General features: G+C 37.6%; 2 protein-coding genes across 3 annotated transcripts in view; one reads left to right on the top strand and one right to left on the bottom strand.

Moving 5' to 3' along the window:
- Positions 1-199: 199 nt before the first annotated feature.
- LOC143302327 (replication factor C subunit 5-like) lies at positions 200-11,545 on the bottom strand. Its single transcript, XM_076616942.1, has 11 exons — positions 11,420-11,545; positions 10,431-10,495; positions 9,612-9,748; positions 8,670-8,749; positions 7,825-7,898; positions 6,054-6,213; positions 5,102-5,183; positions 3,405-3,534; positions 2,465-2,542; positions 1,729-1,783; positions 200-1,232 (listed from the first exon to the last, which is right to left on the bottom strand). The coding sequence occupies exons 1-11, from the start codon at positions 11,443-11,445 to the stop codon at positions 1,133-1,135; spliced, it is 987 nt and encodes a 328-aa protein (XP_076473057.1). The 5' UTR covers positions 11,446-11,545; the 3' UTR covers positions 200-1,132.
- A 27-nt stretch (positions 11,546-11,572) lies between these two features.
- Positions 11,573-27,662, top strand: part of LOC143274593 (kinase suppressor of Ras 1-like) — a 28,616-nt gene continuing 12,526 nt past the window's right edge. The window contains exons 1-11 of one of the 2 annotated variants that reach the window (XM_076578451.1): positions 11,573-11,847; positions 15,877-16,017; positions 17,513-17,657; positions 18,362-18,872; positions 20,220-20,419; positions 21,108-21,183; positions 21,729-21,809; positions 22,857-22,945; positions 25,317-25,580; positions 26,711-26,777; positions 27,536-27,590. In XM_076578451.1, coding sequence (XP_076434566.1) covers positions 11,686-11,847; positions 15,877-16,017; positions 17,513-17,657; positions 18,362-18,872; positions 20,220-20,419; positions 21,108-21,183; positions 21,729-21,809; positions 22,857-22,945; positions 25,317-25,580; positions 26,711-26,777; positions 27,536-27,590 — 1,791 coding nt within the window. In that variant the 5' untranslated portion in view covers positions 11,573-11,685. The remainder of the gene's footprint in view (positions 11,848-15,876; positions 16,018-17,512; positions 17,658-18,361; positions 18,873-20,219; positions 20,420-21,107; positions 21,184-21,728; positions 21,810-22,856; positions 22,946-25,316; positions 25,581-26,710; positions 26,778-27,535; positions 27,591-27,662) is intronic. The other variant, XM_076578452.1, reaches the window with a different exon arrangement.

Genomic DNA, 27,662 nt, shown 5'->3' on the forward strand with positions numbered 1-27,662 from the left:
AGACGCCCTTTGTTGCCCGGTCCGCTCTCAGCCAATCAAACGCCTCTAAAAGCTATAAGCGCTGAATCATTCCATGGGCCAAGGCTCCTTTAACAAATCAGGACGTGGAGACATAAGACATCAGTCACTGCTTGAAAACAAGAACCATGACACACAAGAGACAGCATTTCTCATCTCAACAAAAGTCTGGAGAGGATAGGAGCATTTTCACCATCAGCTTTATTACACTGGAAAACCAAGTAATCTCTTCATGTTTTTTTTCTCTGGTGTGTGTATGCACACGCACGTGCGTGCTCATATTTGCTTTAAACAAATATAATATTCACAAGCTTTGAGCCTTTTATCATCATGACACGGCAATTTCCAACACACAAGAACACATGAAGAAGTAGAGAGAAAAATTTTGCTGGATTTAAGCTCTAAAAAGTGATCTTCAAAGGTTTGTGCTCAAAACCAAAAAGACACTGTAACTGCTCAGTGTGCAAAATTTGAACCCGATTGGTTAATGAAGCTTATGCATAATGATAATGGTCAAGTACCAACAGACAAAATTGCTGCATATTACTCCTTAGATACAGAGCTGTAGATATGACTCAAGTTCCAAGAATGGCAATCATGGTTAAAACTATGTGTCCAAAAAAAGTTTTTTGTTTTGTCATAAATACACCCCTTACCAAGAAAACATTTTATTGTAGCAAGGCATCAACTCCCTCACTCACGGCCACATAACTCCCTTTCTCACCCTTTTAAATCTGATTTAAGCAAAATCTTATCCCAGGTACGTACCTGGAGGTAACACAACTGAAGTTATGTTAATGAAAATTGTAGAAATTCCAATGCACACCTGTGCGTTATAACAAGCTTTGGCAAGCCTGGAATAACAGCAATCTTCAGCTGGTCTTGGACAATAACAGACACTAGTTTGTAGTTTATCAAATAAAATTCTAACGCCTAAGTATCAAAGAGTCCACAAAGTCCAACCACCTAAAAGCAACCCGTGAGAAGGAACCCATCACATTCTACTATATTCACATTGTGACTTGAACACGGTATGTGTGTACTGCTGGTGTTCACAAAACTGGAGATGCCTGGTTCAGTTCACAGTGACATCTGAAATGTGTACAGATCCTGTTCAAGATGCTGCCTGACTGATAAGGTCTCGTGCACTCTGGAAAGCAGCTACCAAGGAGCTCTGCTGAATGCGCTCGCTGGTACCACTGGCCAGACGGTATCTGCAATTATATTTGTAAACAAAAATAAATGGTGCAATTATATTAATAAACATCATTAAATATCAAAATAAGGTTTTTTTTACTCAGGACATAATATCCCTGAAAGAAGGAGTTTCACTGGTGTACGACATCTGATTTTATGTTTTTGCTTTTTTTTCCTCCCTGTGTGAGCAGTTAAAAACAGGGAAAAAAGAAAAAAACAGATCAAATAGAACACTAACTTGGCACATTTAAACAATACTGAGTTTACACAATAACAAAAGAGAAAGCATTAGAGAGAGAGAGAGAGAGAGAGAGAACTCAGAACTGTTTTAATGTCAATAGCTTATCAGCCCTAATGACATGGGGGTACAATCAAAACAACAATAGTTCTAAAAAAAAGGTGAAACGACTATTCAAAACATACCATTTTTTAACGTCTATTCAAAACAGAGAGAGAGAGAGAGAGAGAGAGAGAGAGAGAGATGGAAAGAGTAAATGAGAAAAGAGAACTTACTCTATGTCTGACATTTTGACCAACAGATGAATCTGGACATTGTGCGGCAAGTCCACTGGAAAGAGAATAAAAGACAAGAATAACTTTATTACCTCAAAGACAGAAATTATGACAGATGCAACAATAAATGCAAACAAGAACTCAACACTAAAGTATGATTTATAGAGAAGCAAACATCAAATTCACATAACTATGCAAAAGCATTGTGCTAAATCAATGGATGTTTTCTCTAATGACTATAAATATTGTAATCCAATTACTTAAAAAAACAAAACAAACAACAACAATAACAACAAAACAAAACAAACAAACAAAAAACCCCAAAAAACAAGGAATGCACAAAACACAGGACTCCATGTCATGAAAATGAGCAAACGAACTCAACATATATGCAAAAACATTGCACTGATCTATGGATACTTTATTTACAGACTATAGATATCTTAATCTGATATTAAAAAAAAAAAGAAAAAAAAAAAGAAAAAAAAAGAGAAGAATCCATGCCCTGAAAATAAGCAAAAGATTTGTTCATATTACAAACAGTAAACAGATACCAACAGAATAAAATCAAAGTTAAGATTACACTGTTCATGCCCAGTTGTCTGTGCACGGCAGCAATGAACCTTCACAGGGCATCCATCCCACAGTGAAATTGTTTCTTGAATTGTAAGCATAGTGTGCCCAGACCAAAATCAAAACATTTTCTAAAGCTATGAATCTTTCACCTCAACATTACCTCTGTGGATGTAGGTGTGAACTTCTGTCAAAATATCTTGCAGTGCCAGTCCTTTCATGGTCTTCATTTGGAGGATATCTGTGCCTGTTAAAGAACTCAAACTGAAAATGGCTCAGATCAATTAACGCTTCAAGTGTCATGGCTCACATGCATAAAAAAACAAACAAAAAAAACTACTTAAATCTCATTAAACATTATAACTGACAGATATTAAACACTCTGAATCAACAGCCTTCACATTCAACATACACATGTGCTGACCCTTTTGCAAAATGACATGCCTCTGCGCTTTCATTTTTGCCTTCTTTGAGATCAAAGGCATTCAAACATCTGTCCACAACCATGACTGGCTACATTTACATTCTGATGATGAGTACGTGTATACACAATACTAGTAGCCTGCATACTGAGTACTGTTCTGACGCTGCGTTGTGCAGAACAAATTATTATGTGCCACAAACAGTCAATTCTTGATAAATGGTTCATATTCCACTGACAGCTTCTTCTCCAACAAAATTGAAGCACTTATCTTAAGTTTAGCATGCCAGTCCCTTACTGTTATGGTTGTGTTCTGTTCATTAGTGAGTTACCTGTTGTTTAAGCACAGTCATAAAGTACAGATGTACCTACTCAGTGCACCAAGTTCTGAACACATGCATGAAACATGTGTCGGATTGTCGGGTCTATAACCATCTGCAAGCAGACAGTCATGGTGACAGACTGACTGGAATCCAAATGGGGAAATATTAGGGATCATATCCTGTTGTCATCCTTTCTTTAAATTATTCTCCACGAATAGCTACGCAACAACAATCTTTTTTCTTCTAATTCCAAATTCTTAAAGCAAAGACAAATATGTTGGCAAACATCTACACTTGAACCAGTTGGAAACAATGACATCTGTGGCCCTGAATTTCAGTTAATACATTCAAAAGGATACTGTTGTAAGCAGTGGCAAACGTTTCATTCAAAAGCCAGTTGACAATGTTTTCAACGTCCCTCCTCAGAGGATGTCCAACACAGGTGTAAACATTGTCTTCATTCACCTCATCGTAGGCCATTGAGGTACTCTGTCAAACAAAAACATCACAACATCTGTAACTTACAATACACTTGTTTCATTGAAAAGCAATTTATGTCACACCAGATTAAAAAAAGAAGAAAAAAAGAAAAGAAAAGCAATAGTAACATTCTTTTTCCTGCAACCCTGTAACACTTACAGATTCACTCATGATTACATAATATTGTTACACTTGCTGAAAACCTTTTCCCAAACTTACATTGTGAACACAGTGGAGGGTTGCTGAAAGCCTTTTCCCAAACTTGCATTGTGAACTGAGTGGAGGGTTGCTGAAAGCCTTTTCCCAAACTTGCATTGTGAACACAGTGGAGGGTTGCGGAAAGCCTTTTCCCAAACTTGCATTGTGAGCACAGTGGAGGGTTGCGGAAAGCCTTTTCCCAAACTTGCATTGTGAACACAGTGGAGGGTTGCTGAAAGCCTTTTCCCAAACTTGCATTGTGAACACAGTGGAGGGTTGCTGAAAGCCTTTTCCCAAACTTGCACTGTGAACTGAGCGGAGGGTTGCTGAAAGCCTTTTCCCAAACTTGCATTGTGAACACAGTGGAGGGTTGCTGAAAGCCTTTTCCCAAACTTGCATTGTGAACACAGAGGAGGGTTGCTGAAAGCCCTTTCCCAAACTTGCACTGTGTACTCAAGTGCCGTACCCTCCACCACACTAACACTCTTCACCAGAAAATGCCAAGCCCCAACGGGGAGGGCATGGGAGGGGGACTGGGTGGGAGGGGGGATATTCTGAATGGAACTGAAGTGCAGTTAAATCATGAATATAACAATATTTAATATATGGACAAAAACTATTTATGTTTGCATGTGCACGAGTCTTAGCATATTTGTGTGCATGATGGATACAACAGCCAAGTGGGTTTGAGGTTTTCCACCTGACGATCCTGGGTTTGATTCCTGTTATTCAGAAACTCATGGGAAAAGGGTGGAAATTTGTCTTTCTTATCTTCCAGTTCCAACATTTCAGCCAACAATCTTAGGTTCTAAATCCCCTTCATGTATATGCATCCAGAAGATCAAATTCACACAGAGCCTATGCAATCCACATTAGCAATCAGTGGTTTATAGAAAAAAGACCCAAACATATCCAGTATGCACACCCCTGAAAATGAAGTATGACTGCCTAAATGTCAGGGTAAATATATGTCATACATATGTAAAAATTTACTTGTTGATATGACCTGAGTGCACATAGGAGCTGTAGCCCAGGAATGCAAAAGCACTTAAATGAATGGGTGAGAAAGCAAGACAAAGAAACAGGCAGACAAAGAGAACACGAAAGCTCAGAGAACAGCTGATTCCAGTGCACTCTACATTACACCGCAACAGAAGAATCGAAATGATGTATGATTCAAATTTAATACCTAAAATACCACAGAATACTTCAATCTGCTATCAAAATGCACTGCATTCTGAACTGAAAAGCTTGGCAAAAAATACAGTAAAACAAGAACACTTAGCAAAACAAAAACAACAACAACAAAACAGAAATGTGAATCACCTACAGCTAAGCAAAGAATACAGTAAACCAAAAAATCAGAAATGTGAATCACCTGCAATATGTTGAGTGCCCTTCTCATGTCCCCATTAGCGAGGGTGACAAGAGCTTTCACTCCATCCTCTGTTACTTTCACACTGCAATACACAAAATACTTTCTAAACAATGACGAGGCAGAGCTATAAACTGCTCTAAGACACTCACCAAATGGATTATATATATATATATATATATATTTCTCCACTCCTCCAAACCTGTTATGTCTTGTGATTAAATAATATTATGACTGTACATAACACAGCAATACACATGGAACAGCTCATGTTTGTGTCCGACGTTTATTGTTTACCTTGGAGACTGACGTTGAATAGCGGGGATGAACAAAAAAATTATAAGGATTATGGGGTTTACTGTTAATTACTAAAATTAGACTAATCAGTATTAATGAGCAATCAATCATTTTTGTTTCTAAACACAACCATAGCTTCTCTCCAAAACTTCCCAACCTGCTGCTGATACATCCACACCGTGTCGACATCTTCATTGCCCTGTTAAACTCTGAAACTATAATTTTTGATACCCACACTGAAAAGCATTTAAAAGCAATTTCAGAGACAATAAAAGCACATGTCCCCATGGCTTCAATTCATTAACATATGTTTTACAACAATACAAGTGGATAAGGTTTTCACACTTCTCATTATGTACGAGCATTTATGAATTTCAAATCTCAATGACCGACTCGGCATGAAAATTATCAAGGGCACATGGTACTGGCAAATCAAAACCAAAACTTACTGATGAAAGCATTGTCCTTACACAGCAGCAATGCATAAGCACATGGAATTTAAAAACAAAGAAACAATTTTCCCTTCTTGTAATAAGAGTGATAGCATATCAATGCATTCAAATGACTCAAAACAAACACATGCACATGTGCCTAACCACCCCAAACCACTTCTGAATGAAAGAACGAATGAGTTCAGGTCAGAAGAGAATGTTTTCACCTTTCTTCAGATATGACATGCTGGAGACGTGGCACCATCTGGGTTGTTTTCAAGGGACCAAAGCGGAAGCGAGTACAACGAGACTGCAGTGCAGGTATGATCTTTGACAGGTAGTTGCAAATGATGCAGAACCGTGTGTTTTCTGTAAACTTTTCTATCACTGAAAGCAAAAAATCACACTCATAATAACTCAGTTTGGCAGAATCCTTTGCATTCTCTACCTTACAACCGCTAAAATTATTCTATTTCAAAATCAAACACATTTACATGACTCTGTGTTTATGCATGCTTTATACTCAAACTATTTAACAACATCTCAAAACAGAATAATAAAAATATCAAGTCTAGTTCAGTACTTGTAAAGAAACCTGACCTAAAGTAATAGATCTAGCTGCCAAGTGACGAATGAACAATTTAGCGGACAAAGAGAAATTGACAAGGAAGTTTCTGCTGGTGTCTATTCTTGCTTGTTTCTCTGTTGCCTTTCAGGAGTGTTTTTAACAACTGTGCTCTCTTAAAAATTTTCTCATTGAGTATTCTCATTTTCAAACAGTGATCGTCATTGACACATTCACATGGAAAGATACATTGTACAGTGACTGAGTGAAACCAGTATTGACTTCAGCACACATTGTGCTTCGACAGTGTAATCCCTACTTATTAATTTTGCTGAAATCACATTTAAAAAAAAAAAAAATTCCATCCAACTCAAAAGAGGAAACTAAAACCCAAACAACAGCAAGACTGACTGCACCCAGCCTCTCAAGAATAACACCAAAAGTAGTCATCTTCCATGATGCTGTCTGTCTTGATTGCTTTAAAACCACTACCAGAAGGAACTGGATGATCTTGCCGCCTCTGGCAGACCTTACATCCTGCAAAACTCTTACACTGCAGTGGATTCCTGTCCACTGCAAATCCGTGTCAACAAAAGATACAACAGCTTAGAGAAGAAGATAGGACAGCTGCAACAGGACAAGCTAGTCTCGTACATTGGAGAAAGTGGTCACTAAAGCCCTGTTCAGAAATAAATAGAAACAGCAGCACCCAATCAACAGCCCATCAACCGTTTCCGACAGGCACAAAAGCCGAGTGTTTAAAGCATTGGACTTTCAATCTGTAGGTCCCGTGTTTGAATCTCAGTAACGGCGCCCAGAGGGTAAAGGGTGGAGATTTGTCCAATCTCTCCATATGTGACAACCTGCTACTGCCTGAACCCCCTTTGTGAGTATACGCAAGCAGAAGCTCAATTACGCACGTTAAAGATCTGTAATCCATGTCAGCATTTGGTAGGTTATGGAAACAAGAACATACCCAGCATGCATACCCCCAAAAGCGGAGTATGGCTGCCTACACGGCGGGGTAAAAATAGTCATACATGTAAAAGCCCACTTGTGTACATACGAGTGAACATGGGAGTTGCAGCCCACGAACGCAGAAAAAGAAGAGTTTCCACCCTTACAGCACAGGTAACCCACCCAAGTGATACTGTTCAGACTCGGAGCTATGCACAACAGAATTAATTCTTGCATTGTAAGTTTAACAAAACGAACACAGGACAATGGGAGAGATACCCCTACAAGATATAACCAACAGTAGACCATTAACCCTCACAACACTGCCACCAGCACAACTGGCAGTGTGGCCAAACTCAGTTCTTCTGTGGAACAAACTATGTTTGTGCAGACTACAGCACATCTATGTACAGAGATTGAAAGAGACCTGACCATATATATCATTGCAGTTTAAAGACTGCAGTTATTGTCATTACCTCTCCTGAGAGCGTTTTGTGCATCTTTGGTCATGGCATCTGCTTCATCCAGTATCACAAGCTTGAAACCAGACCTGGAATCAAGAGTTTTGGTTTCACCATTATCTGGCTTGATCTTTCTGTTTGTTATACACTGTAGCAGATCTGCAAAACATTTGCGTTTATATATACATGTATTGCCAAATTAATTATGCTATAAAAATTGGTCCTTATCATTTTCTACACATCTGTTTGTGTGCATGTGCATGTGTGCAAGCGGGCACATGCATTGGTATGCAAGTATATGAAAATGTCTGATATCAAATAATTAAGAGCTTTAAAATCAATTCACTATACAATGTCCCATGAAATCTATCTAATGTCCAAAAACCACAATAAAATAAAATGTCATAAATAAAAAAAATTATATCAACAGCAAATATGTTTCTTGAAAAGTGTCCCGTCAGCCTCGGCGTACATGTGTATGTGTGTGTGAAAAATCCTTCAAAACAGAGCATAAAATAACCTAACACATGAATCTCAAAATTGTACTGTATTATACATATATGTGTATAGCTTTTTAAACTTATGTCTGAAAATCAAACTTACAGCACGAACGCACACACACAAAATCAGGTCAGATATGCAGTCCGCTACAAGACCATTAGCTTTCTTTAACTGATGGGCATTTCATTATTCCACAGAATCTTAAAACTACAAGGGGTCAAGTATTAAGTTGTGTCACGTGTGTTTGAGACATTTAAAATTTAGTAAAATATAACACATATTAATGGATCTATTTTACACTTGATCACTTGATTAATATAGAAAAAAACGTACAGGCAGAGGGTGAGAATATTTCTTACTTGAAGATGGTTCTGGTACTTGCAAAATTGAGAATCTGCCCACGCACTATTCCAATGCCTCTGTCATCTGAAGCATTGAGCTGGAAGAGAACAACAGAAAAAAATACCATCAGTGATCATTTGTTATCTAGGTGAAATTTTAGATTCCTGTACATCTCTCAATTTTGATTTACTGAATGTCTGAAGCTAAAGCTGGTTCAAGTGTACCTTATACATGGTTATGTGTGTGTGTGTGTGTGTGTGTGTGTGTGTGTGTTTGTGTGTGTGTGTGTTTTATCACATCATATTTGAAAACATAGTCATTCTTACTGATCACTGCGGGACTGATCATACAGCCTCATATTGTATCATTAATCAACCATGTCAAAGAAATAAAAAAGAAGAAAGTTTAGCTCAATTACAATTCCATATAACTATAAGAACTTAAACCACAGATGTATAGCTCTCTATAATACAGTCTTGTGCTTTTTGTCAATACCTCACCAGAAAAAAAACAGAGAAAATAACAAGTTATTCTTGGTATTTTGTAGCAGTGATATTTTAGACTAACCAGCATTCAATGTATGATTATATCTGTCCATAACATGACTGGCAAGACAATGAACACTGGGAATTTTGACTTCAAATTCAAATATAATTCTTCAAAAACCACTACTCAGATTAAAAAGCAAAAGAAAAAAAAGAAGAAGAAGAAAAAAAGAAGCAAACGAAGAACCTACTTACCCAAATCACTCAGGTTTTGGTAAACTTTACACATCACACAAATTTGAGTTTGATAATTCTTTTGTTAATAATCACAGTATAAGCATGAAAGAAAAAATGTGACTAGTCACTAAACAGCTATCCATATGATTGTAATTTTTCTTTAAAGAAAGAAAACCTGACAAAAAAATATGTACACAGAAAATGTCAACACTTGTTTATAGCAAAAACAGTTTTCACCTCTAAAACCATGGAATTGAATTCCTTGGGAGAGTAGATCTGCTTTGCAACAGCAAGAATTGTGCTGGTTTTTCCAGTGCCAGGTGGGCCATAGAAGAGCAGATGTGGCAGTCGATCTTCTTTCACAAAGCGATCAACTGCAATAAGGACAACATGATTGTTAAAACACAAATTTCATACTGGCTTCTCTAGCAAAAAGAGATGGGGTACTGTAATTGTCATTAAAAAAAAGAAAGAAAAAAAAGCAAAAAAAAGCAGCTTCCTATTGTCCACAAAGATGACTGGCAGTCAGTATCACCTAAACTTATTTTCTGACAAATCAAAAGTGGTTAACATTGTGGACCGACAACCGGGAAAGTGTCTGAAATCAGAATAAGCAGTGTGTTGGTAATACCATTGCAACAGTGTCGATGGGACCAAAATGAACCCCACAAAACTTTTTTCTTTCCGAAATGGTATGAAGAATCCACACACAATATCCAATACATTTTAGTTACAGTGACCATGTGTTCTGTCTTCATTTTTGGACATCATCTGACATGACACAAAATTTGTACATATATAGTCTACTTTTTATGCCATCTCAGGCATACAGGGACACCTTACTAGAATCTGTATACTCAACAGTTTACTGAAATGTACAATTTGCATCAAATTAACAAGTATGGCACATAATCTCATCCTGTGCAACACTGTTAACAGAGAACTTTCACCTGATGAGTGAAGAATAAAAGATGTTCACATTCCAAACACATTTTGTCTTATAATTTTGACAGTAAAAGTACTAAAACAAAGAAATACATACAAAACGCCACTCACTTGTACTAATAATATCAGTATGGGAGATGAGGTCTTCCAATTGCTCTGGGCGGTACTTCTCTACCCTGAGAAATAAAACAAATAAATAACAGAAATAAAATGGTGAGTTTTATCCTGAGTCCTTCACTCTATCTTTTAATCTTAAACTGTCTTGGGTTAGAATATAGGCAGCCATAGCTGTTTAGAGTAGAAAAATTATCCCAGATCAAGTGATGTGATGTGCAGATCTGCTGGTGCTTAATTGGTGCCCCAAATGAGTGTACATATATACTACATTTGCATACAACAGATCAAAATGTATGCATGTAGGTCACATATACAAATATATCCTGCATACATGCATGGTGATATAATTTGTTATTAACAGGTGTGTGTGTGTGTGAAAGAGCGAGAGAGAGAAAAAGAGAGAGAGAGCACAAATTGTTGATGAATGTCACTCATACCACCACCTGGCATAAATGTGAGTGACTGTATGTGTATTCACCAGTCAACTTTCAGATTGCGTGCGTGCGTGCGTGCGTACGTGTGTGTGTGCGCAACAGTAATTTGAAGGTTTTGTTAACTGACAGATCATCTCGTCTGTCTAAAATGTTGAGAGATCTGACTTGATCAATCATAATATAGGAAGGTCATTTACTTGATTTTAATTAAAAAACAAAAACAAAAAAAAACCGCACACACCAAAAAACCTTTAATTACTCGACTCCTGGTTACAATTCGTACACATAACTGACAGCGCTTTAAAAAAACCCAAACAAAACAGCTGATACATTCGTAAAAGCGTAACAACAACGACTATCTTTTTACTCTTCAAAACCAAACGAAAGTTGGCAAACGTGTTCGGCATGTTGTTAAACCGCCTAACTTCGCATTGCACGCACATGACGACTGATACTTTTTTTTGTCAAACTCAATTAAATGTCGACTTTTTAAAACTGACAAACAGTATCTAAAGCAGACATCTTCCATTAACATGCAAGAAATCATACCAGGGTAAATTTTTTGCCTTTGACATTGCCCAGTCCTGATGAAGCGAAGAAACAGTGAAATTTTATCTGGTTTTCAGACCTTCTCAGCAGACGCGCGTTTTTGCAGGCTGTCCACAACAATGGTCATGTGACACGAGATTTCGAGAGTTTCAATATGGCCGTTCACAGTACCAGACGGCATCATGAAATCAAGGGTTCTCAAAACAGAAAAAGTGGTTGAAACAGGAACTGTTGACTAAAGTGAAAACTGTTTGCAACCTTTCATTATGTCGTCATTGACAGATCGAGAAGAAGCAGAAAAGCAAGCTATCAAAACGTGTACAACGAACCAGTGTATGATAGATTTTACAGCCAAACATCTAAATGGATTGAGGATAGAATGTGCTACGACGGAAGAGATTACGCAGAAAGAGATAAGGGAAGCAGAGGTAATGAGCATCTTTGCAGATCATTCATATGCCAGCTATAGGTATAAGTTATGAAATACCGATAAACAGATGTTGAAATTGAATCGTCAGAAGCTGTAACATTCGGTTGCCAGATGTGTTGGGATGAAAAAGGAAGAAAAATTGTGTTCAACTTAAAAGACTGTTGTTGGCACACCACAAGCGACAGCACACTGCTCAGTATAAAATGTTTCACTTTTCCTTTGATATTTATGTTCATTATATCGGTCATCTTCATGTGTGTGATTGATTTACAGTATCTTGCAGTTTTCCATGACACTTAACAGGATTTTTCAACTTCACTCAAAAATTGAAAATGAAATATGTTGTTCCATTGACCTCACATAAGTAATTTAGCATGAAATGATATTATAAAGATATTTTCTTGGAGGGAAAACAAAAGTCTTCTGGCCCCAGTAACTGTAAGGAACTGGTTTTTTTTAAAATTATTTTTTTTATAATGTAGCCCGCAGTTCGTGTAACATTCATCCTTGTGTGTAAAATGAGATTTTCTCAAGGTATGAATTTTTTAATGAAAATTCTGTGATCAACATGTCTTTTTGATTGCTGTGCTATAAAAACAACAACACATTAATCACTTAATTTAATTTGGTTGATTTCATGATAAACTCCCATCATATTATGGTTGACATGTTCAAACATAGTTGAATGATAATATATTAAAACTTAATAAGAACTTTATACAAGATTTTAATAAGATAGATATGATTTATTTTATGATCATAGCTCTGAGTTTATTTTGAATTAAAAAAAAATGTAATCCATCATCATGTATACTCTTTGACTAATTGAAAACCACACAGTTTTATTATGCCATTATGTGCAGCCAAGTGATGCATTATCATGATTATGCAGTGTGTGTGTGTGTGTGTGTGTGTGTGTATGTGTGAGATTGCGCTTGCATAGTTGCAGTCAACTTTATGAAATGAGTTGCCAAACAGGAAGTAATAATCTGTTCCATCTGTCATCTAGCTGATTTTTCTTCCTGATGTTTTTTTTTTTCCCCCACTTCCTATATTTCATAACCTGACACAAGTAATAGTCTTGATACAAGATTAGAAAGCAGATAATGTGGCAAGTTGCACCACTTTGTGAGTAAAACCAAGATCACAGAATGAGAATGGTTCGGTGTTCCGGCAAACTGATGAAATATGAGCTGTATATTTTTGGACAACATGAGATTTTGGCAGTCTAGAATATCATGTTCTTTGAGTCTTTTCAAACTAGCCTCAAGCATGTTCGTGTTATGTGTATGTGTGTGCGCATGTGTTTGTGTGTGTGTGTGTGCACACGTGCAATGTATGTGTTTGTGTGGGTGCGGGTGTGCACCCTTGTGCGTGTGTGTGGTTTGTGTGTGTGTGTGTGTGTGTGTGTGTACGACTCTTTGTGTCTGTATACTTGTGTATATGATATGTTGTAACTTGTTATCTCTTTTTGCGTTATACACCATACCATATTTGATATTATTGTTCATTTGGTACAATATATGATACTTTTGGCAGTTATTTTGAAGTCCTTGAGCATTGGAAGGCGCTATCTAAGTTTCCATTCTTGTTTTATTATTATACCTGTTTGAGAATGAGTATCACTATGGTATACATGAAGTGAAGCATGAAACTGAATAGATTCATGACAGTTGAACCAGTTGATAAATTACAGATCAAGTATTTTTGTATAAAACACATAGAATTATTATGGTATACATGAAGCAAAGCATGAAACTGAATAGATTCATGACAGTTGAACTGGTTGATGAATTATAGATCAACTAGTTTGTATAAAACACATTTCTAAAAAGTAAAATGATATTTGTATAAAAAATTAGAACAGAGAATTAAAGAGAAAGGTTAAAACGAGAGAAAGAGTACACATGCACACACCTGCACACTTTCTCAAAATAGCTTTTAGCATGACACTGAGTTGGCTGTGGTGGTCTTGGTTATAAAAAAAGATTGCTATGAACAATAAATGATGTGACCTTGACTGTTGCACCAGAAGAATTTGCTGCTAAGTAATACTTAATATACAGAGTTTAACAATGCGCCAAGCAAGCATCAAACTGATATTGGAGATTACTTAACTAATTACCTTCCTGACCAGGAGGGGCATTTCGCATTTTCAGTGCTGTAGTGTAAAGCGAGTACTGCAATACAGTGGAAAGCAGGTCAAAATGAATAAATCTAAAAAATTGATTTTGTACAGCTTATTGAGCTCTGCAGTGCAAATGAAACATGTAAGGAAACACCTCTGATAGTATAAATTCTTTTTGATTCAGGTCTCTAATGATTACTGTCACTTAAACTCAGTGAGTTAGAAAGTTCTTTATTGATCTTTGATTTTCTGATATTTCTGATTTTCAAATTTTTGAACTGTATGAAATCAGACTTTTATAAGCTTGTGCTTATTCTGTACCTGTAGAAAAAGTTTTTGCCAAAAGACGAGCATATATTCAGCCCCTCAACCCACCTTTTTTTGTTTATTGTTGAGTGAATGTACACAGCAAATGATTTGATTCATCATCATCATGGCTAGTGGCTACTTGCTTTAGACCATATGATAACACAGCATGTTTTGTTTTATTTTTGGATGAAACTGGTATTACATGATAAAAAAACCATGTATGAGATACATGATACATGATGTAATTGATCATGACAAGTTAAAGTACTTTGTTTAGATCATATGAATAAGATTGTACAGCATGTTCCATTTTACGTTTCCCAAATGAATCATAGAGTAGATATCAAGTACTCACATGATACTTAATACAACTTACAAGACTGACTTTAATAACATTTTAAGTGGCTGTATCTCATACTGAGTAATAACAAACTCCTGCTCATACTATAGCAAAACAGGATTTTCCTCATACAATGCACAAAGACTGATATTGTGGTGTGTGTGTTTAACTACAAAGTTGAATTGACATTGCACATGAGCAATTCACATAATATAGTTCTTCAAATCATGCACATTTTTGTACACAACATTTTGATGCAAGAGTCCCAGATAGTCACAGTGCAGTCATGTGAAATTACTTGAAATGATAAATCTGTACATTATTTTAGCTGCATACTTGCTGACCAACTGATAATGAGCATATTCAACAGAGTTGAGTTGGGATGTGATGGAACATAATGCATTCATGTTGCTTTGGCTTAGTTTGTCTGTATATTGTACCTTTGAATTGTTGAATATTTTCCATGAAAACTTGTCAAAAGTTGAATTTTAGTTCCAGTAGTCTTGAACCCAGTCACTGTAAACCTGGATCATTCCTGTCGACACTGTTCTTTAGGGAATTCATTCATGATGGTGAAGTCATGAATTTTAAGGGAACCCCAAATTATTACTCAAAACTGTAATGGTATACCATAATCAAATTTATATGCACACATAAATTAAGTAAGGTATTCAGAATATGATAAAACCTATTTACAGAACATAGATACACACACATACGTGCGCGTGCGCACACACACACACACACACACACACCTTAAAATAATCAAAATTCATAGGCACACACACAGTTGCAATTTTCATAACATGATGTTACACATTTGTGGTCAGTTATAATGTAATTTGTAATAAAAATTGATGTATTATACATGAATGTTTTGGTTCAAATTTTCTTTTTATTGAGTGTAGTATGTCATTGCTTAGGTATTATAATCATGAAGTTGTGAATATTTTTTATGTTTGTATTCAGGTTTGTGCTGTTTTTATTCAGGTGTGTGTCTGTGTATGTGTGTGCGTGCCTGTGCATGTGTGCATGCAGGTAACTTTATGTGAAGTTATGCATACTAATCATATTCATTATTTGTTGTATCTCAGTGCACATGCTCAAACTAGTCAAAGATGTACATTTGTTGATGTAATTCAGCTGAGTCTATATCCATTATGGAAAGAAACATCCTATATATTATTATTATTATTATTTTTTTTTTAAAGCGATATCACTAGTTGATTGTAAATTCTGTTTGTGTACAGAGCAAGCTCATCAAACTGTTCAGCAATCAGCTGGTCGCAAAACGACGACTACAGGACCAAGAGATGCCAGAATGTCTGGAGGGGTACCCCCGCCTGCAACAATGGCTCAATGTGGTTGGGCTCAGGAACGATACAATACAGGTCAGAAGAAAGCGTGCTTGTTAAAAATTTATGCAATAGATATATTTAATGTTTTGATAATTGTCAGCTTCTCCCGTTTTCTTTAATTATGTACAGATTGTTTATAACATGCACAATAAAGACAGTTGTTTGCACAAAAAAAGCAGACAGTGTTAAATTAAAAAAACACAAACTTATGTGAATGGTGAATTTAAGAAAGTATGAAAAATGTTACTGGTTTTTGAACAAATCGTAAGTGGTGGTTGATGGCAGTGCTGGCCATGATTCACCTTGATTATAAAATTGTGTTCATATATATTGTGTTTAATAATTATTAGATTTGCTATGAAACAAATGTTTTAAGCTAGTACTCAGCTACTAGCAGGATTAGTACATTATTTAGTAATAAAATCTAATTCTGCATTTTGTCTCTTTCTGATCAGTCCTGTATATGTGAGCAGCTCACAATAGAACAACAATGCACACACAGCATGTATGCATGCATAGCCAACAGCGTTATTGCTGCCATGGTCAGTTGGGCTAAGAAATAAAGTATTAATTCTTTTGCTGCTACGTTTCTGTACAAAAAATATTTCCCAGTGCCGTATATTTTGGAGCATTTCTACTGAATCGATAATAGGTCATTAGGTGTCTTTAAAGACCTGTATCTAGTAAACTATACAAGATATTATTTATGAACTTAAATGTATTGAAACAGTATAATCAAAGATATTGAATTACAGAAAGAAAAAGATAAATGATGAACAAATATCACTTATTATTTGCAAACCCACGGTCACCCGCACAAAATCAGTTGCTTGAGTTTTCACTTTGTATTGTTCTGGAATCTTATGCCAAACAGTAAGGTGTCTTAACGTCTTAATGTCTTATTTTTTACTATCTATAATGAAAATGCTATCGCCTCAGGCACACTGCAGCATGCAGCTGTTCTCTCCAGATCAGCACATCGGTGTACTGGCTTCGTCAGTGAGAGGCATTCATTCTAGTTAATTCAGTATCCACTATGAAATATTCAAATGCAGTAAGCTTGTTGAGGGTGTAATAAGTGTCAGTGTATGTTTTATGTCCAGATTTTGTTTTTGGGTTGAGCCCAGTTATATATTTCTGGATCAGGACTCTCAGTGAAATAAATCTTTCATTATCTGGATATTTAAATGACCGAATCCAGAAGACTTACAACCTATAAATTATGATTGGTATGAGTGTACAGATTTTTTCCATACTGTGTTTATTCAAAATTTGGTATTGGCAGACAAAGTATTTTTAGAGGAAATGAAATTACCAAAGTTTACAACAGACACACACACACACACACACACACACACACACACACACACACACACACACACACACACACACACTAACAAACAGATATCAAACACTGGGTTATAACATAGACTCACTTTGTTTACATGTCAGTCACCAAATTAGTAGATATCAAAAGGAATAAGGTGCATTATTGATGATCTTGTACTCTTCTTGTTTCTCCTCACAGGGCATTATGGAGGATGATCTGACTTTTGATGACCTGATGAGGATGGTGGAAGCTGATATTGATGATTTGTTACGTCATCATGGTGCCAATGAAGGGAACATTCGGACCTTTAAAACTGCTGTTGGGAACTTGAAATCATGCACAGGTCAGTGTCACAGACATGTTTATGCTTGTGTGGTATTTCTTTTTGTTTTACAAAAATGTGTCACTGTAATCAAAATTGTCTGAAAGAATGGTATTTGCATGACCTGTGCATTTGCTTGTGTATGTGCGTATGCATGCAGATTGTGTGTGTGTGTGCATGCGCAAGTCTGTGTGTGTGTGTGTGTGTGTGTGTGTGTGTGTGTGTGTGTGTGTGCGGGTGGTCTTTTGAAGGAGACAAAAACACTGCCTTATTCATGTCTTCATGTCCTTAGTATTCATTCCAGAAGATAGTGAGAGACTTGCATATTTCACTGAATTTCATTGATGATCTCATCTTACCTTCTTGCCACAATAGATGGTTAAAAAAAACACATAAGAAAATAACATCAATACCACTTACGTGTGGTTGATCTAAGCTTTTCGGTTCATTAAAACTTTTGTCAGGGGACAGGCCAACTAACAGAACAGTTTTAGGAAGATGGACAATTTGATTTTTCTTTGTGATATTCCATAACTGAATTTCCAACTTCTCCCAAAATTTTCACTTGTGGCCTTGTAATCTGTGTGTGAGCACATTTGCAGGTAGGAATGAGAATCTGTAGTCTTTTTATGTAAGTGAGCATGGAGTTTTGTCACATTTTCGTTTCCTTGATAATGTAAAGAACTCGGCCACAGCTAAGCATTTTCTGGTAATATATTTTACAGAGAAACAGCTTCGAGGTGAAAACGACTCCCACTACGACTGGCATTTCACAGACCTGTCCATTGCCTCGGCTTTCGGGTTGGTTGGCTCCAGCTCAGGAGTGAGCAGCATTGGCGACAGCTCCTCTTCCAGACAGTATCCCCGTCCTTGCACCCCCCTGGCTGATTCAGCAGCGTGTTCTAGTGACAGTGGTGCCACCACTTGCAGCAGTTCCTTACTGTCCTCGGCTGCCTCCACTTCCAGTCCTCTGACCACCACAGACTCTCAGACAGCCTCACTCAGCACACCTTCCTCCCCTGTCCCTTCTCCCCATCTGCTCTCTAACAATCAGAAATACACTCCACCTCACACACCACCGTTGAGTCGGCAAAAGACTGTGAGTGCCTCAAAGTATCCCAGCACTCCGCCTCCCAAGAAGAAGTTGCTGCTTTTCCCTGATGCTCAGCCCATCCAGAAGAGCAAGTCCCATGAATCACAGCTTGCCAACCGTGTCGTAGACATCGATCCTATCAAGTAAGGACCAGTTCTTGTATCACACCTGATCACCCTGTTTTGATTGCTAGTGTATAACTGTATGTACATTTGTGTTTATTTGAATGTCCTTTGTCCTTGAGCTGTGTTTTTCTTCACTCATCTGTATTCTGTGTGTACGCCTGTCTCTTCTGCTTTTGGTGAACACTGTCGGAACTCCAGCGTAACAAGGGGAGCAGTACTGTCAAAGAAACGAAAGTTGAAGAGTCTGTCAGAGTTGCCTCATTGATTTCTTCCATTCCCGTGTTAGTGACCTCACTTCTCCCATAGTTATCTTATTCACCTTTTTCTTCAGTGGTGGAGCAGCTGGCCAGTTACTCAGTTTAATTGTCCACAGAAAACAGCACAGTGATAACAAAGTATCACTAGTGGGACATGCTTTCTCTCACAGGGCATTTGGACAACAGTGTTGCTTCTTCATTGTTGCAAGAGAATTGTTGTCCAGGTTCAACATGTTCACATAAAGTTGATCGCAGACTCATTATCATACAGGTATCAATTGCTGCCTCAAATATGGTAACTCCAACCAGCATTCTTTTAGTCTCCAAGCAACAGATACACATGGACCTCTGGGCATTGTGTTTGGGAATGTTCCGTGATCTGATGCCAGTAATTGAAAGTGGCTACACCCACTGACGGTCTGGAGGGAATAAATGGAATGTTATTCAGTGGTGGACTTGGGCTCCCATGGTTTATTTAAACCAATAGATATTATAGTGGTAATATGTTTCAGAGTACGCACTCTGACTCTGCTTTCCTTCCTCCTTGCTCTGCATGAAGAGGGAGAAAGGGGAATATTGAACCTGGGAAGGAGTGTACTTCACTACTTGATTAGTTTTAGCAGAAGACTTACAGGAAGCAGCCCTGACTTTCAGTTAGGACAGGGTTACTTCCCTTATCAGTAAATCTGGTGAGACTGATAAGCGTAATAAAATCAGGAAAATAACTGAATTAGGTGTTTTTCATTTGGATCAGATACTTGTAGAAGTAGGTTCCCATTACTGTCAGAGAAACTAATAGTAACTAGCTGGGTTCCAATACTTGCAGAAGTAGGTTCCTGTTACAGTCAGAGAAACTAATAGAAATTGCCAACATTAAAATAGTAACAACAGAAGATAGTTAACTTGGCATACTAATATTTATTGTAACAACATACAGAACACCAATTGTCTGTACGTTGTTCGGTATTGTCACTATACCTGTAGACAAGCTGGTAAGCTGACCTTTTAACTAATTTCAGTTATTCTAAAATGTCACTCATTACACAGGTACTTTTTACGGTCTCGTGTTTTGAATATGAGTGTGTCACTTCATGCTTACATTTTGCAGAACAAAGAAAAAGCCACAGAACATCAAATTAAGCGGGAGTCACGAAGCTCTGTTTCTGAGACGACTGTCTGCGGAGGGCAGTGACATTCCTTCAGCAGGCAGGGGCCTGTCGGGCCACACGTCGCCGGTCATGGCCTCCCCTGTGAGGTCTCCTCCCGGCAAACAAGATGTCAGTGCTGATGATGCAACACGTTATAACAGTAAGTTGGCCTGATGCCTGTTCACTTTGTCTGCTGCTGCTTTTTGTCTGTCTCTGTGACGGGCGCAATAGCCGAGTGGTTAAAGCGTTGGACTTTCAGTCTGAGGGTCCCGGGTTCGAATCACGGTGATGTCGCCTGGTGGGTAAAGGGTGGAGATTTTTACGATCTCCCAGGTCAACATATGTGCAGACCTGCTAGTGCCTGAACCCCCTTCGTGTGTAAATTCATGCAGAAGATGAAATACGCACATTAAAGATCCTGTAATCCATGTCAGCGTTCGGTGGGTTATGGAAACAAGAACATACCCAGCATGCACACCACCGAAAGCGGAGTATGGCTGCCTACATAGCGGGGTAAAAACGGTCATGCACGTAAAAGCCCACTCGTGTACATGCGAGTGAACGTGGGAGTTGCGGCCCACGAATGCAGAAGAAGAAGAAGTCCGTCTCTGTGCTCTGTCCAGTCTCGAGATGTGGTACAAGATGGGACTTCAATTGCCAGTAAAACATAAATAAATGTCTTTCATCTCTGATGCATGACTTGACTCTGTGGGACACAGGCGTTTATGTAGATCAGTAGCTTATTGCACTGCTTGATTCTGCTTCAACCTTTACAGCAGGATTGTTTTTGTTTTTTTATAATCCTGTTTTATGGAAAGATACTATTTCCATTGTTTGTGTGTTTTCAGACACGTTAACTGTTCCAAGGTCACCCAAAACTCCATTGTCTGTTGGTCCGAAAGTTCACCACCAAATTTTTCATAGGTAAGTCTCTGGACCAGGAAAGATAAAGTATTTTATGTATGTATGTATGTATGAATGTATATATGGATAAGTGTCTCAAATGATACAATATATAGTATTATGAAATGATAATGCTCATGTTTGTCATATTTGAAAATTTCCTGTTTGTCAAAAAAAAAAAAAAAGAAAGAAAAAAAAGATGAATAAAAAAGATAAATGCTCACAAATCCTTTCTTACAGTGAATAAGGTGTATGAACTTACCCAATGTGTACTGATGATAGTGTTCTTTGCAAAATCTATGTGAAATGATATGTACATGCTTTTACATTTTCTGCTCTCTCTCTCTCTCTCTCTCTCTCTCTCTCTTTCTCTTCTCTTCTCTTTTGAGTGTATCCTTTTCAACTTATTAAGTTTTTTCATTATTAATTTGATTTCCAGTTGTTCATGTTTCTTCCGGTGTTAATATTAATTCCTAAAATGTCCACACCATTTTTTTCCCATGTGCACAGGAACATGCAGGTTGTGAAGCCTAATTATGTGTAAACATCATCTTATGTCTGTGTAGGTTTTCCTCCAATTTCGTGCTTGCTCCCTGTGATGTTTGTGCAAACATTGTCATTCGTGGCAAAGTATGCCGTTACTGCAAGTAAGTATTTCTTGTTGCTATGTTCCTTTTGATAAGAGGTTTATGTGATTAAAGGTTATTTCTGTATTATACTGTGGAGGGAAAACAGCTGAAGTACTTAAGTCTTTGCATTAGATTTTTTTAAAATGAACATTTACATCTGTGGTTGCTTACCTGTAATCATTTTCTCAGCAGCCGCATGTCCAATGTTCATTTGTCAGATATACTTTTTTCTTTTTCTTCTTGTTTTTTATTTTTTATTTTATTTTACTGATAATTAGATAATTGTGAAGCTTTTTGAAAACTAATGAATGTATGTGTCAGGGCTTCTGATAAGTCAAAAACCTCTAGGGTCTTTTACCATAATTCTACAGGGTCCCAGAATACTTTTAGAGGGTAATTTTAATGTTGCACATTTTTTTTAATCAAATCAGCATTGATTCACACATGCAAAGGCAGAAATTCTCTCTTGTTATAACTGCCAATGTTTTGGGGACAAGAAGTAGCGAAGGGAAACAACTCATCTTTGTAGCAGATGATCCTGGTATCAGGCTAAAGCTCCCTGACAAGATTTACACTTTTTTTGTGTTCTCTCTGGACATTTTTAGAACATCCCAGGACCCACTTGAAGAGCACGCAGTACGTTCTTTATACTTTCAAAGCGTCAAGGACGCATGTGTATGCATTATCAGCAGCCCTGTGTGTGTGTGTGTGTGTGTGTGTGTGTATTTGTGAGCGTGCTTTTCTGTCCAGACTGTTTTATTGTGTGTAATGCCCAGGGATGGTGAACATTTATTTATGTTTGAAACCTTGAGCTGAAGGACTTTGTGAATGCTCTCCACCTCATGGAAGAAGAAATGTTATTTTCCCTTACATCCAGCAGAATATTATGCATTTTTTTGTATGACTGCTGAGTTGAACCACTGCACTTTAATGTGATGCTTGTTTGCAAAGGGGCAGATATATTCTAAGTTAAAAGATTTTTTTTTCGGGGGGGGCGGGGGGGGGAAGGTCCTGTATGAACACAAAGGGAAAGATATATTCATTAATGTTTGGGAATTGTTACAGGAAAAAGTTCCACAAGGACTGTGCTACCAAAGCTCCTCCTACTTGTGGCCTGTCAGACGCACATGTGGATGCCTTGTTGGATTGGACAGGTAGTGTAAAGTGCTTTTGTGACCTGAAATATTTTGGCAGTTTTGTGTACAGGAAGCATCACAGTATTGCAGATTGGTCTGTATACAAAACAACAACTGCACATAAAAAAACAAAAACAAACAAGCCAACAACCACCAAAAAAAACAACCCAGAAAACTGTAACAAACAACAGAAAAGCAGATGTCTGAACAGTGGATAAAACTTGACAAATGAAACACCTAAACTCACTCGGGACGACAAGTTTTCTCCCTTGCTTTTTCCCACAGACGGCCCATTTGTAAGGGTTTGGAAAAAAATTACAAAAAATACAAAATACAGAGTAAGAAAATGAAACTTTCAGAACTGGTTTATTACGTGTTGAGCTATTACATCAAAAAAAAATCAAATTTCTCATCTTATTTTTACAGTTTTGCCATATGTAGAAAATACTGCCAATTTTTCACCCCGAATCACCATACCCATGCTCGCTTTCTGCATTAAAATTTAAATTCGCTTTCTTCTTTTGTCATCATCCACCTCTTCAGTGTCCGACCCTACAGTTTGTAGCATTTCAAGTACTTCAGCAACCCTAAAACGTTGCCGTTGCTGCCTTGTTTGCTTCACAACATTTTGAGAAGAGCCCGCTTTGCTAACAGGCTGTTATGCGAGCAGACGACTGGTCAGTGACTTTGTCAGCGTGTGTGCGAGACGGGCCACACATGGCAGGCTGACCAATCATACCATTCGATTGTGGAGTGACTCAGAATAGCGCACTCTGCTTGGCTAATCACAAAATCACGTGTACAGCGCGTGATGGATTTTTATTTCTTGAAAATGCTATTCCATTCCGTCGTCTGAAACCGAATACATTTTATGTAGGAATGCTTATGCATTCCTTCATCCGGAGAAAGTTAAGCGAGAGAGCCTCAAACAGTAGTGGTATAGATGTGTTTGGTGTGAAGGTCGTATGCCATGGTGGTTTTGCTGTTGTTTGTATCATTGTATAACGCATTCCCAATTCTGAAAGTTGCCTGGCCATTGAGAGACATGATGACCTGAACATTTTGTGGTGAATATGAAAGATTGGTATTGATGTCAATCACACTGTCTTGTAAGTTCATCTTATATTTGTCAGAACTCCATCATGATTTGTTCTCTTGGTTGTCTGTTCACTGTTTGTGATGCCATGGACCATTAGAAACCTGTATCGTATCATTTACAGATTCCTCCCATCTGAGACTGCTAGAAACCTGTGTCAAATACATCGTTTGATTCTCCTATCTAAGATTTAGACATCAGTATCATATCACATATATTGTGTCATATCAGATACCATTTATCATATCATAACATATATCATATTGTATGTCATATTGTATATCTTATCATATCATACAGTCATTTATATCATTCTGTATGTTGTGTCATATACTGTATATTTGTCTACAGTCTGAGACTACTGGAAACCGTTATCATCATTTTCATATTCTCCCATCGTAGATCACTGGGAACATATATTGTATCATTTATAGATTTGTCAGTTGGAGACTGCTAGGAACATAAAATCTGCTATGCTTGTATCTGAGCCTGCTACAAACCTGTATCAAATCATATAGATTATGTCAGAAACATGTATATCATTCTCCCATCTGAATGCACGATAAACCTGTATCATAACCATTTACAAATTCTGCCATCCGAGACTGCTAGAAACCTGTATAATGTATCATAGCATTTACAGATTCTTCCAGCTGTTTCTGCTAGAAACCTGTGTTTTACTTGTTTACAGGTAATCCTGTCTGGGACTGCTAGAAACATTATCATAGCATCCTCTCATTTACAGACTCTCCTATCTGACAGTGCTAGAAACCTCCATGATGATATCATATTTTAATTACACATACTTAACCCTGACCCAGTTAGTGCAGACTCCGGCATGGGTCTGACATTCCTGCCGGAAAAAGAGAATATCGTAGCTGTTAGCATCATATATACGGATTCTCCCATCTGAGACTGCTAGAAACCTTTTTCTTATCATTAACACATAGTTCCATTTGAGACTTTAAGAAACATGGCATTATATCATTCTTCCATCTGAGACTGTTGCAGACATAACATTATGATTTACAGGTAGTCCCATTTGAGACTTTAAGAAACATTGCATTATATCATTCTTCCACCTGAGACTGCTAGAAACCTGTACCTTATCATTTACAGATTGTCCCATCTAAGACTGCTGGAAACATTATCACATTATCATATCTTTTTTTCCATTTTAGACTGCTGTATCAAATCATTTACAAAGAATCTCATCTGAGACTGCTAAAAACATCATTGTCATAGTATGCCACTCTCCCATCAGAGACTGTTAGAAACCTGTATCATTTACAGATTCTCCCATCCCAGATCGCCGTAGAACCAACCCCAATATTACTGTGGCAGGCCAACGGGATGAGGATCTGACCCTGAAGCCCAACAATTCCATGCCGAATTTCCCTGGGGGTCTGCTCCACGACTCTGGTTCCAACACCTCCTCATGCAACTCTTCCACCCCCTCATCGCCCGCGCTTCACATGACATCGTCAGGCACAGTGACGTCCCCTTCCCCAGCCCCTGCCTCACCGAGGTTTCAGCCATATCAGTTCCAGTTTCCAGGTCAGTACTTCTCAGTTACTTAATACCTCTCTCTCTCTCTTCTTCCCTCCTCCCTCTCTCTCTAAATGATCACCCATCCATGTTTAATTTTGCATTGTTGTTAGATGATGAGAAGAAAGGAGCTGTAGACAGAACTATCTCTGTTTTGTTCAAACTAATCAAAGCTTTTAAAAAAAGACAAAACCAAATGTAGTTTCATATTGGGAGTAATGTGCATGGTTTCAGTAATCTCCAATTATGGTTATGCTCACTCCATTGTATTGGTGAATGGCCTGAAAAGTAAACCATCCTGTCTTGTATAGAGATCTCTCCTGAATAAAGTTGAATTGGAGTCTGTCCCAAATCATGTGTAAATGAAGCACACTTCAAAGTTGTTGTGTGTCATGTTGGAGTCTGTCCCAAATTATGTGTAAATGAAGCACACTTCAAAGTTGTTGTGTGTCATGTTCAAACGTTATTGAGCCCTTGAATTCAGGTGTGGATACAGTAGTTACAGCTGAATATTACAATATGGGAGTAATTTTGCTTGAAAGATGTTCCCTGAAGGGAAAGGAAACGCATTTAGTTAAGCAGAAATATCACTTGACTGTGTTTTTGAAGGGCAGTTTATAAAAAGGTCTACAGTCCTGTCTTACACCTTTATTTTATTTATGAAAACTATTTCTCTCTTTTCTTCTGCTTGTCAAGAAAATGGTTATCATGAAGAGAGATTTACTGTCTTATATTACAAGCTGAAATCACTGATGTATAGTATGGTTTTCATGTATGCAAGATGAGTGCAGAATGATTAATGTGTTTGTGTGCTGCACTGCTGTCACCTTCTGCACTCAGATTCACACATACACAAAATTCCATGTCAATGTCAGGAACATGTATGCAGGTGCTATCTGATCTGCTCCAGCTCTGGGTTTCTTTTTCAGAACAGAATTTCAGATTCACAGATTCATTTTTGTGTGTGTGTGTCATGAAAAAAGACCTTTACTAATAATGCTCCTGATCTTAATTGGAACACAGTTTATAACTGACAGTTGTGTACTTAAAAACAACAACAAACAAACAACAACAACAACTACTTTAAACAAAACAACAATAACACATGTTCTGTAATGAAGGACATTGTTCTTGTTCAGATGTCAGTGACAGAACATCCAGTCTACCAGCTGACCTGGAGGTGCTGAATCAGAACAGAACTGATGGGTAAGTTGGAGAATGGTCTTTTTCAAACCTCACCTTTTGTGTGTGTGTGTGTGCATGCCTTTGTGTGTGTGTGTGTAGGGGGGCGGGTGAGGGGGGGGGCGAGGGGGGGGGATGTTGAGATCGTACATATATAGTTTGAATGCATATGTATGCGCCTGGAACTAAGGATAGGTGTCCTATGGATAACTCATTCATTGCTCTTTAATTGTATTTGCATACATTTCTGGTATTTTGATTCAGAGTAAAGAGTATCTCCACAGAGGCTAAAATCTTCACCACCAAATCTTCTGGCCAAAAATTGAAGTTGCTGATTTTGGAGCATATGAAATGGCATAAGATAAGGAATGGCTAAAAAAAAAAAAAAAAAAATCTTAACTGATCTTTCTTTTCTGGCTGGATTGCCATTTTGAGTGAAAATAATGGAGTTCAGACTTTTCCATTAAGACATGCATTTCTTGTTTCTGTCTTTCTGACTCCCGTTGTTTGTACAGGTGTATTGCTCTGTGATAATGGTGGTTTTTTTTGTTTTTGTTTTTTTTGGTTGACTTGGCTATGAACACTGATGTTTCTTTTGACCTCTCCTGTACGCCTTCCTCTCTCTGACTTCCAAAGAATGGTTCAGAATATTTGATTTCAAAAGCGTGCATGCGTGCGTGCGTGGTTACATTGTAAGATATATTATGAGTCAATAGATATACAATAAGATCTATTTTTTTGTGATTGTCAGTATAGTGAGATGCATTATGTGTTGATTTCAGAGATGATGTTGTGGGGACAAACACATCCAACGACAGTGACAAAACGTTGATTGATGTGAGTATTGTTTTTCTGTACTACCACAAAGTATTATCGTAACAGTGGTTGGAACGTTTTATGATTAAGTTG

The sequence above is a fragment of the Babylonia areolata genome, chromosome 29, assembly GCF_041734735.1.
Source record: "Babylonia areolata isolate BAREFJ2019XMU chromosome 29, ASM4173473v1, whole genome shotgun sequence".
Classification (NCBI taxonomy): domain Eukaryota; kingdom Metazoa; phylum Mollusca; class Gastropoda; order Neogastropoda; family Buccinidae; genus Babylonia; species Babylonia areolata.